Below are 12,711 nucleotides of genomic sequence, written 5' to 3'. Positions count from 1 at the left end.
ACCAGTCCGCTCCCACAGATTAGGCCTCCTCAGGGTGCCGTCGGCCGGACAATGCCGGCTGGTGACCCCCAGGGGGAGAGCCTTCTCTGTGGCAGCTCCTACCCTATGGAATGAGCTGCCCCCTGACCTCCGTACAATGGGGGACATACGCCTCTTCCGCCGAGCCCTAAAGACCTATCTGTTCCAAGAGGCCGGTCTGCCATAAATCTGAAACTTTACAATTTTAAATTGGGTATAATTTTATATTATTATAGTGGGTTTTAGGACAGGACAAATAATTTAATTAGTTTTGAATATTTTTAAATATTATGGTATTGCTGTTTTATTAATGTGCCTGTTCACCGCCCTGAGTCCCGCAAGGGAGAAGGGCGGTATATAAATCAAATAAATTTTGAATTTTGAATTTACAGCTTCCTGCAACACAATTGCCATTTGCATGTTTCACAACTGTATTCCAATAATGGACGAGTCAACAGTAAAACTGCAGGTCACGGACAATGAGGTCTCACTTAAGAACTGTAGGTGTTTTGCTAAACAATTGCAGTGGGTTGTAAATCTATCAGTCATAAGATATTTCATTTAACAACCGTGTCACTTAGCAATAGTACTGTTGGTTCCAAGTGTGATTGTTAAGCAAAGACTACCTGAACTTTTAATTACCAGATGGCAGGAAAATACTTGAATTCAAGCTACATATTGTAGCCTAAGATGCTTTTCTGCCCCAATTCAAACAAGGGCAAGGTGGTATGGGCTCCCAGTTTTCAACATTTACATAAATTCTATAGTACAAAGTATGAAAAAAACTTAATTGGACAAATTATGCTAAATAAACCTCTTTTAATGCTTCTACAACATATGTAAGCTAGAACATTTCAACCCTTGCTTTGTATTGCTAATAGGAAAGACTTAGCATCAGTTATGCTGAAACAAAAGTAGTAAGAGATATGCAAGTTACAGATAATCAGTAATACTTGCACAAAGCCAATTATGACATTTAAATGTTGTAAGTTACTTTACAATTGTGGATTGCTTGGACACATCAAATAAGAACTGCTATTGATTGCTAATGCTATTTTGCTAGCAACAGAAGTGGTAGCTATGCTTTCTGCTCTACATTTCTAAGGCATAGGTGACTAACCACCTGTTGTATAAATGAGTTTTAAGACCTTGAAAAATAGCATCATCTAAAAGTCATGCCCCAAATTCTTCAAAATTTCCAGTTCATTATTATATCTGGAACATGGTATACCTGCTTTAGAGGCTTGTTTGAAGGGTATCATATAAAATTCTGGCTAAAATTTATTTTCAGCAATGGGTCCCTTGGGTCTTCAGTTTTTTTTGGATAACTTTCTATTGATCTAGAAAAATGGCATTATAAGATCAAAGATATTATAGACTCTCAACCTGGTTTTGTGGGCTTTAAGAAAGCAATAATGAGTTGGGGTAATGTGTAATTTTTACTGATGATTATAAAAGATCTGAGCTATCATCTATGGTTTGGTATCATAATGGTGGTGGTTTTGTCTGGAACATTTTACACTCCAGTTAATTATCTAATTAAAATTCTGCATTCACCTCACTAAAAAGCCCTTTTGTTTTAACATTGCAGTGCAAGAGGATTTATGTACATGCCTAGAGGGAGAAACTAAGGCAATTATTCATACATAAATTGTGCTGCCCATACTATATGGCTTGGTAGATATTTAATAACACCTTTCTTAATCAAACACCTTGAATGAGTAGCATATTCTCCAATTACTAACAGAGCTAAATCTAGTCATCTTTAGAACAGTTGCTAAATCATATTCTATAGTTATTGCTGTTTTGGAGGGTACAAAAGTATTATATTATTCATATTTATTTTAATTACATTAAAGTTTTAATATAATTTGATAGTATTTACCTTTTGCACTTATTATGTATAATTAGTAACTGATCTTTTATCATAAATAAAATATATAGAAAACCAATTATTTCTATAATTTTCTTAAAATATAATTTGAGTGAAGTTTGATTATATGGCATCTAATTGGTGCAACTATTACTGACAACACAGATTTTCTCCAATACAATCTGTAATTAATCTAATCTTTTCACTAGTGCACCTATCACCACTATAATTAAGTCCACACACCTTGTTGCTGGTCATCCCCCTTTCCTTCCACCTTTCTGGCATTGTAGACTTATCCAGAGAGTTAGATCTTAATGTGTTCAAAGTAGGATAATTGGCTGAGTTTACTACAGTTTCAACTGGCTCTATTGTAAACATATGGTGAAACCCTAATGACTAGTCATGAGATGACTTCAATTGGGGTAATGAAACCACTGTCTAAAACAGAGTTATTTCATTGAAAGAAATAAAATCTGTAATCATGGCTTGGCTTCATTGCTATGTCTATTGTCATAAATTTGATATTATTTACCTATAATATTAGCCCATTATCTTCACTGTGCTTCTTGATTTTCATTACTAAACCCTGCAGATTTGTATTTTCAGCTTTCAGTGTTATCAGCATAGAGCACTGACTGTCAATGCTGCAAATACTGTATATTCTTAGCAAGAATATACAATATTTGCAGCGTTGACACTGACCTTCTTCCTCCAATCCAAAACCATGCTAATCTTCTTCCAAGCCAACTTCTCTCAGTGTGCAGATAGAATAAATAAGGGGAGAATTTACACTCTCACTGCTTTGCCAACTGGCCTCATTCTGTTTCACCATGTTCCAACTGGCCTCTGGCTTTCTGATCTGTGTCTAGATTTCACATATTTCAGGACAATCAGTGGCTCCATGATTTTAGAATAGAATTACCGGTATATGCTTAGAATTTTTCTAAGAACATTCCACTGCTTGACATGATTGATATAATCAAAGGTCTTTCTATAATCAATGGAAAACATACTGACTTCTTTTTAGCATTCTCTGGCTTTCTCAATCATCCAATCAAGCTTGTATCCAGATGATTTCATCAACATCCATATAGTTTTACAGGTCACTACCTTTTCCTGTGATTTTTAATGTATTTATTTATTTTCCAGTTCACCCTACTGCTCATTTCTTAGTATTTCCAGTATTAGTCAGGTCCAATCTTTTTAGCTTTCAAGGTCAGTTAGCTGCTCAGCTATAATGCTTCTTATACTTCACCACTACTCTATATAGTCATCCATTTTTTCTTAAGTCAATATAATTTTTCTAAAATGTAAAAAAGAACTTCTTTTGCAGTCTACAAAGTTATTAGGAATGGTCAAAACAATAATAGGTGGTAAACTAAATAGTTTACTTACAAAGGACCGCAGCTCTGCTAGTATGTTAGATATTGTTGCATTTGGGTCATCATATTCCTGTGGTTGTTCAAAAGGATGCCCTGCCTTGTTAATCAGCCAAGCAGCAAGGGTACAAAACATGTAGAACTGTTCACCCGGGTTAATAGGTAATGCAAAATAATGCCTGTTTTAAAAGAAAAAGGAGCAGAAATTAGTATGCCTATATTGAAAAAAATGTTCTAAAAAGACAATTTCTCTATTTGTACCAGGGTGGATTTGATTTAAATCAAGTCGATTTAAATCATGATTTAAATCACTAGTAAAAAGGCTGGATTTAAATCAACTTGATTTAAATCATAATTTTTAAAGAGCAACTGTCATCTCTGTCCCGCAGCGTTTCCTCCTCTGACCCGCTGTTGACTCACCGACAGTCCCATTCACTTTAATGGGATGGCTGGTGATGCGGCAGTGACACAACAAGATGAGGGACGTGGCGGGCAGCAGGTGAATGGATGTCCGCTAACAGGCGCTGCCATGATGGATCTGAAATGACAGGTGCTCTTTAAATGTAAGGACTCATTCTTGCCGGTAGTTAGATTCTTTAATGTTATTTGCAAATAAAATGAAGGTTTCCTATTTAGAATAATAAGCTGTCAGGTTAGTAAAACAGCAATATCAGAACCGATTTTAGGTTAATAGGTTAATCATACATAGTTGGAGAACTACTCAAAATCTTTTATTTAATTAAAACACTTAGAGCCTGGTACAGATGCATTTCTCTTCAAACATTCATACAGTTTGTAGTGTACATAGACTTGCAAAACAATGGAATAAAGGAATATTCCTGAACTTTGTTTTATGATTTATCTCACGGTTACTTTGAAATTGTGTGAATACATCAATGCAGTGCATGTTATCTCAGCTTGGAGAGCTTGGATTCATTGAATGAGTTTACCAAAAATGTAAATACACAGAATATACAGCCTCATGCTACATAACTAAGCTCCATTTCATACTGAATAAACTAAATTATTAATGTATCTTAAATAAAAACTATCTTTAGATAGATTTTTACTCCAAAAGCATTTTATTAAAATAAATTTGAAAAAAATAAAAAAATCTGATTTAAATTTAAAAAAACTGATTTAAAAAAAAAATCTTGTATTATTATCCACCCTGATTTGTACATCATCTATGCCCACAATCTTTGTTTTCCCTAACATACTATATTTCACTGAGAGGTAATTTTCTTAATATATATGCTATTTTCCTTGCAGTGCTTTCAGAATTTTATGTCACAACTATGTATATACATTACAGAAAAATAATGTAAATCAAAGCTTTTAAAAGCAGTTCTCATATTTTACCATATTTTTGTGCTCTCATACTCTATAATAACTAATGGCAGTAGCTTTGTTCAAAATATATAAAGATATTTTGCAATTATTAAATATATTATCTGATCTTCTATAGAAGCATCCAGTGTAGTACACAAATACAAATGGCTTATTATTCATACAAATAAGAATTGTTATTAAGACCAGAGAAAATATGTATAACTATTTTTATACTTATTTAGTAATATTGAAGACGTTATGCTATACATAACTTATAATATGCAACATAACTTAAATGTATAATACAATAATGAACACATATAACTATAATTTAAAACTTACTTTCAATTCCATATATCTTCATGATCAGCAAATACTCATTTAAAGCAGTTTTTAACAAGATCTTTTGTGACATCCAAATAGCAGGTTAACAGTTATCCAAAGATAATATCTACTTCATCTGTCTATTTGGGGCCTATTGGTTTGCTGATTGATTTAATATTACAGGCTTAATACTAGGGGATAATTGGATCTGAACACAATAGTTTAGATTTGTTTTTAAACTTAATTTTCTACTCTGAGTTCTCAGATTGATTTGGATTTCTTCAGAAGAAGCTTCTCTGAGAACAATGCCAAAATATCTATTATTTACGTTATATTTTTGACAAAGAAATTCATACAATCGATTACATAGGAAATATTAGAAAGCTCCAAATTGGAGTTATTTTGCTTTTTTAATACCTTGACATTACACTATTCTGCAATTTCACATTAAGTATATTAATCTAATACCTAAGAAAAAGGATTTGGGACATGATTTTTATAATGTTATTCTGCATCATAGTAGGTTTTATTAGGTTTGCACTACTTGAATTTGATTTTTCCATTTTTATGTACCTATTAATCTATCTTCATATATTCTAATTGCATTAAAGCTGTAACAAAATTGGATATATATCTTTGTGATTTAAGAATATAGAAAATTATTTAAAATTATACAGTTTATTAAAAATAATCAATTACAACTAGACATTTAAAAACACTGTTTCACCAGCTTTCTATATTGTTGAAAGAAATCAATATGGCAAAATACATACAAATTCTGATTGAGGAATATTTCCAGTTGAATGTTAGGAAAAACATCCTAACACTTCAACAGTAGAACCAATTACTCAGGAAAATGACAAGCTTTGTTTCACTGGATGCAAAGAGTCTGGACAGTCATCTCTTGGAAATGTTTTAATTTAAATTCCTATGTTGTAAAAGGGATTGGACTATAGACCAAAATGCAAGTCAAAACACAAACATGTGTCTACTCAAGTAATCCTGACAAAATTAATGGACTCATTTCTAAGTAACTATATATGACTATATTATATGAATATTATATGAAGCCCAAGTCACAAAAATAGAACTGCAATCCATATTGACAGCATAAAAATATACACCATAAATAAATTTTACTTGCCTGACAAAAATGTAGATACTGATTGGAAGAAATTTTTACCTGCAACATTTAAACTATTGCCATGTTATCCCAGAAGAAAAACTGCATAAGCAAACTAAGTTAATATGTATATCATTGTTTTTCCCTATAGATGGGGAAGTATTATAACTGAAAGAAAATTAAAAGTATTTGTTGCATTTTAAAGATGGATTTAATGTATACTAGAATTTAAGGAGAATGTTTTGAAAAATGGCACCTATTTTAGTATTCATGATAAAATCCTAAACTTACAGCTACACATCCTGTCACATGTTTTAGATTAGAAGAATGCAATCATAGCCATATAATGTGAGAATATCTCTATAGTGGATTTTTAAGAGTTATGTATTAATAACATAGATTTTTACCCAAATGCTCTATAACCCTAAGTAAATAATAATAATAATAAGTTACTCAAGAATCTCATGACTTAGAGTACATTTAGGGAAATCAGAAAAAAGAAATTTAGGTATATTGCCAATATAAAATTATAATGAATATGCGACTTCTCAAAATAACATGAATAGTATTCTTTACATGTAAGACATTTGCTTGATGCATGCCTATCCTGTGGCCTTAACAAAGATGTATATTAGAAAAGACTGCATACATTTATATCACCAGCTCTCTATAAAAGACATTTCTAAAAATTTCTCATTTATTCTTGACTTTATAATTACCGGTAGTTTCCATTTTTAGAATGAGTCTGGAAGAAAAAGTTCTAGCCCAAAGAACTTTATCTATTGAATTACAACCATTATTCTGTTCAATAATTTGAGCTTATAAGGAGGAATCTCTAGGAAAAGTTTCTTTGCAATAAACAATGCTTGTCATATATCTGATACTACTGTATATTTTTGAAAGATTACAAATACAACAAGGAAGAAATGATCAATTATTCCAGCACAATTTCATGGACGTTTCCTGAGCAAGTCATAAATTCTAACTAGTTTAACAAAATTAACTCTCAAGTTAATAGAGAGATAGAGATACAGCACATAGTTTTCATGTTTCCTTTTCTCATCAAATCTTTATTTTTTTTAACTTAGTATTTCTTTTTCTGCAATTTGCATAACACCGGTCATTCTGAAACAGCACAGTATGATTGGCACAGTAAAATATGTTTATTTTTTCTTAACTCTATACAGAAATAGGCCTATATAAACAGAAAAGTGTCTGATTTCACTCACTGAATAAAAAGTCTCCAACTAAAGTTATTTACACACTGAACTGCAGCACAAAACACTTCCGTTCCCAAGGAGCCTTTCTCGAAAACAACTTCAATACTCTTTGCTGTCTGATAGTCTTGGGGCTGGGTCGTTCAAGAAAGACAATTCCAACCCCCAACTTTACCCCTAAAAAGCCCAATACACACTCGTTAAATTAAATACACACGTGAAAACTGGCTTTTAAATCCACAAAGCCCTTGAAACATTTACTTGGCTGGGACCAGTGTTTCTCAACCTTGACAATTTTAAGGCATGTGGACTTCAACTCCCAGAATTCCACAGCCAGCAATGCTGGCTGTGGAATTCTGGGAGTTGAAGTCCACATGCCTTAAAATTGTCAAGGTTGAGAAACACTGGATTAGACAATGTCTTCAACCAACCTTCACCACACACACACACACACACACACACACACACACACACGGCCCAGAAAACCAACACGCAAGGCCTACTTGCTTGCCTTACCGGGAAGGCGGCCTCATGTTGTGGCTCCGCAACGCCGCGTCTTCCTCGTAGTTCAGTAGTTTCAACTTCTCCAGCAGATCCTCCATCATGACAAACATGTGATAAAGCGCCCCCGGCCCGCGTTCCACCACTGCTGATTCCCCGGTCGCGTCCCCTTCCTCGGCGGCCGCCATGACACTTCTCAATTGCAGCTCCTCGCTTCCAACTTGTTGCCAGCACGACGCGAGAAGCATCAAGGCCGCCCGCGTCACCCGGGAAACAAACCCCGCCTGCTCAAACGCTCGCCCTCCAATGGCTTCTTAATCCGAGCAGTCCGCTCCACCCGAAGTGATTCTTGGAGGCGTACATTCAGGGCTTCCAGCTCTGGGTGGGAAAATTCGGGATGATAGCTAAAACCCGGAAACTTTAATTCTTTATTAACGTCTAAGGCTCGCCGGGATTTTACAGTGCACGCCTGGAAACCGGAGTGGTTGATTGCATGGAGCTGCAATTGCACGGAGCTGCAAAAAATTGCATGGAGCTGCAATTTTAATCAGATACAAATTTACAACTCTCCGATCCGGGCTGCAATAATCCGGACGACCCGGATAAAGAGCAGTGAGATGGGAGTGCGGAGAGACTGATGTTGGTTCAGATTTTGCCACTCAGATCTGGATGCCTGTCCTTTACGCCTGTGCTATCTAAGCCCTCAGAATTTATTCAGTACATTGTGGCTACCCCCTAAATTGGGATAATGAGTAAATTATATTAATTCAACCATGCATATGTGTAGTGTCAACAGAATTGAGAGAAACCAACAGAAATTAATATTGGGTAGAATTAAATGATGGATTTTACTTTTGGAGTACTTGTTAAAAAGGTATAACTTATATAAGAGTTATATAACTCTTATATAACTTATATTTGACAGCACTGTTTATATTAGGTTAAAAGTAATCTGGTTCAGAAGAGTTCCTATAATAATTAAGCTGAGGGTAAGGGGAAGTCTTCGGAAAGAACAAAGCTACTGAGAGATAAACTTGCCGATAATCTGATATTATACAGGCTGTGTTTACATAATAGCTGGGCCTACAATTATTAAATCACACCATTTGCAACTTTTGTAAAAATGGCATAATGTGATACTTTTTGACATCACACCTTGAGCTACATGTGTCTTGCACTGGAATCTGGTTTAACAAAGCTCTTTCCAGATTTCAGACCTTTCCTCCAATATGGCCACATAATCAGCTGCACAGTTAATAAGGCATCTAGTACAGAGGTCCCCAACCTTTTAAGCACTAGGGATCGGTTCCATGGAGAGAAGTTTTTCTGCAGATCAGAGGGGGCATGGTTTCATGTACTGCCTGCCTCCCTCCCGCGGATGGGGTTTTGCTTGTTTGCGCGGACTGGTTTTTGGTATGCCACAGCCTGGTGCCGGTCCATGGACCGGGGTTGGGGACCCCTGATCTAGTGGATGGTAAGCTAAACAGAGGGCTCCTAAACAGATGGTCCATAAGGTACCATTCACATTCATGACAGAAAAGCAAAGCTAATTACTTTTTGTCCTGCCAGCAGGTATTTTGAACACTCGCAGGGAAACAAAAACAAGGGGGTTAATAGTGGTTTCTGTTCTTTAGGTTACTGCCTTCTTTGAATCTCAAACTTCTTTGAATCTCAAACAGCAACTTTCTTTAATCCTTTAACAGTGAATCTAACATTCAGGATTTGAATTAAAGGAATTCTTAATGGCAGCCATTTAAGGATCAAATGATAGTAAATCTTAAATTGGAGTTACAAATACTATCCAGTAAGTTGTAAACAGTTCAACTACTGAAAGTCTACACTGATTTGTTTTCAACTATAACATCCTGGTAGTGTTCCTCTGGCACATTCCATTGTAGTGGGATAGAAAACATGTTGGAAGGAATCTTGTGGGTCATCCAATTGTCTGACATACTATAGAATTCAGCTAAATTATTTCTGAAGGAAGGCTAGCAGCCCTTGTTTGAAAACCTCTAGAGTGGACAATCCATCACTATTTTAGGTAAATAGCTCTTACTGTCAAAAAAGGGATCTTCTTAATAGTCATCTTGACTCTTCTTTCAATTTCATCCTCTTGTTCCTTGTCCCACTTTGGTTTCAACAGAGAATAGGATCAACCCCTCCTGCACATGAGAACTTATCAGGTATTTCTAACCACCTCAATATCGTGGTCTTCTTTTTTGCAAGCTAAATATAGCCAGTTTATTTAACTATTTCTCATTTCTCATAACTGCATAGCTTTCACAGTCCTTACCAAGCTATTCCTATAAGCCTGCTATGAGTACTCCATATCAGCAACTAGACATAGTATTATGTGATCCATAGTATTATAGAATATTCAAACCCATGATCTGGACACAAAGTTTTTGTTAAGGCAGCCCAAGATTTTAATGTTTGTTTGTCCATTTCAAATAGAAGTAAGTGGTCTACTTCTAATTATTTTTCATATGTATCACTGCCAAGTCAGATCTCCCCAGTCCTGTATTTATATGTTTTATTTTTCCTATCTAGAAGTAGAAAACATTAATGCAAAGAAAATATACAGCAGTTTTTGCCTTCTCCGTATACAATTATTACTTCCATGCCTTTTCCGTGCAGAACTGTAAGAGACTGATGCTACCCAAAACAGAGCTAGACCAGATCAGGAAATGGACTAAATTAGAACTATGTTTAGTTATGATAGGCTATAAGTAACAGCATTGTGTGAACCCGATTGTTCTCCATCTTCTCTCCCTATTATATCCCATTGAGTCACAGAGGAACTGGCCTGCATCTTCCCGTAACGCTACCTTCTTTCGCACAGCCTAAGGCAGTGATGGCGAACCTTTTAGAGACCGAGTGCCCAAACTGCAACCCAAAACCCACTTATTTATCGCTGGGTGCCAGGTGGGCATGGCCCACTGGTTGGGCATGGCTGTAGTGGTCATGGCAGACAGAGTGGGTGTGGCCAAGGTGGGCGTGGTCACCTCGATGTCTCTGGCAGGTGGGATGGTGGGCAGGAGGCAAGGGGAGGCAGGGTGGGGGTGCCATTGTTACAGGGCAAGGTGAGGCAGGGGCCGGAGCGGCTGCTGCTTGACACCATCGGCCCCGCACACAGAGGCCAGTAAGCACACAGGGGCTGACAGTGTCCGTCAGCAGCCACAGCCTGCCGGCCCCTCGACCGGCGCACTCTGGGGCTCCGCAGCCCACCGCCAGAAGTTCAGAGAAGCTGCGTCTGAGCTGGATCGACAGCCGACAGCTGAGGAGGCGAAGCAGTGGGTCGTGCCCAGGAAAAGGAGAGCATGCAAAGCCAGGAGGGATGGGACAGAGGCAAGGGAAACCAGCTGTGCTGGGATGCATCTGGCCATGTAGGACCTCAGCGAGTTAGCAGGCAGCTGGTTGAAGAGGGACAGTTGCCATCTCCAGCACATAGTGCATGTGCCCACAGAGAGGGCTCTGAGTGCCACCTCTGGCACACGTGCAATAGGTTCGCCCACTGGCCTAAGGAATGTTTCTGCCTTTGTTTCTGTAATGGCTTTTGAATATTGTCTTCAAGGCTATCTTCATGACTCTCTGAAGCCTCATTCGCTGTTCCAGTTTAATGTAAGGCTCTCCTGATAAAGTTCACAAGTCCTTTGCCAAATCAATTTTCCCTTATGGAGTGTAATCCATTTCTGCCTAAGAGTTGCCTAAATGACTCATAGTTGAGAAACTCATTTTTTCTTCAACAATATCACATTCTTAGTTGTTCATTTCAGAATTCCGCTTTATAATTACTTGAAAGCCTCTGAAATATTTGTCCTCGCCTGCCAAAGTAATTTGTGCTCCAATAGATAAGTAGGCATAGCTAACAATCAGTGGTTTGATGAGTGGGCAATTTTTCCAACAGATTCTCAATATATTTACTAGGAAAACAGCAGAGGTCTCACAATAGCTGTGAGAAGCTACTATAATAAGACTCTCTCAAGTAATTGAAGCTTGCTTTCTATGATCAGAACTTCACATCACTATGAGAAGCACTTAACAATGGACGAAATCAAATACTTTTCTGCTACAAATGGACACAATTAATGCAACAGATTCCATCTCCTCTTGTACAAAGAGGCATCTGTTCCCAACTGCAATTTTATCAAACTGAAAAGCATTGTCCCATCATCTCTGCCCTTAACGTATGGTTGTAGAATGTTATGATAGACTTATACAAGGAATGGAACTGGGATTGTAGTGGTGCAGTGTTGGCTTTGTCATTTGATCTCCCTTGCTCCCTCTGAAATGCACCTCTTCCACAAGACAAAGATCTCTGGAGCAGATTTATGAACAAAATGTTTACTGAGAATTCACAATGCAAAGTACCATTGTATGACTAAAAATCTAGTCTCACAATATTGGATTTTGTCCAGGTTTATCTTGTACATTTTTTGTTTTTTGAACAAACATAGAATAGAATCACACACATCCAGGGCTTTTTTTTTGTCATAGAACGCCCAGAACGGAGTTCCAGCACCTTTTTTGGATGGAATCTTATAGGGTAGGCAAGGCGGGTTGTATAATGTGTGTGAGTTCCGGCACCTTTTTTTTTTTTTTTTTTTTTTTACAAAAAAAGCACTGCACACATCAGAATCATGTACAATTAGCAGAAATGTGGGATGCGTGCTAATAAACTAGTCAATGATCTATAACCTTTTTCAAATTGTTATATATTTTTCCTCATGTCATTTTGCAAGACTATTTTCCTACTAACCCGCATATATTTTGTATAATTTAATTTCCCTTTTGTAATGAACAGGGGTGAAAGAATTTTGTTTCTTCAGATTAGGACAGTGTAGTCATACTTTGACATCTTAATGAAAATGATCCTACATTAAATTCAAATTGCTTTTGAAAGACTGGAGAGTGGAAATGATGGCATTATGGAAGTGCCTATGA

The 12,711-nt window shown here is 36.6% G+C and overlaps 1 protein-coding gene across 1 annotated transcript in view; it reads right to left on the bottom strand.

The window, feature by feature from the left end:
• IFT57 (intraflagellar transport 57) overlaps positions 1-7,995 on the bottom strand; it is a 33,578-nt gene extending 25,583 nt beyond the window's left edge. Inside the window, exons 1-2 of the mRNA XM_015822422.1 lie at positions 7,783-7,995; positions 3,287-3,449 (exon numbers count right to left, since the gene is read on the bottom strand). Of these exons, the coding sequence (XP_015677908.1) occupies positions 3,287-3,449; positions 7,783-7,955 (336 nt within the window). The 5' untranslated portion in view covers positions 7,956-7,995. The remainder of the gene's footprint in view (positions 1-3,286; positions 3,450-7,782) is intronic.
• Positions 7,996-12,711: the final 4,716 nt, after the last annotated feature.

The sequence above is a fragment of the Protobothrops mucrosquamatus genome, unplaced genomic scaffold (assembly GCF_001527695.2).
Source record: "Protobothrops mucrosquamatus isolate PMUCROS unplaced genomic scaffold, P.Mucros_1.0 scaffold1558, whole genome shotgun sequence".
NCBI classification, from domain to species: domain Eukaryota; kingdom Metazoa; phylum Chordata; class Lepidosauria; order Squamata; family Viperidae; genus Protobothrops; species Protobothrops mucrosquamatus.
This window is presented reverse-complemented; position numbering and strand designations above follow the sequence as displayed.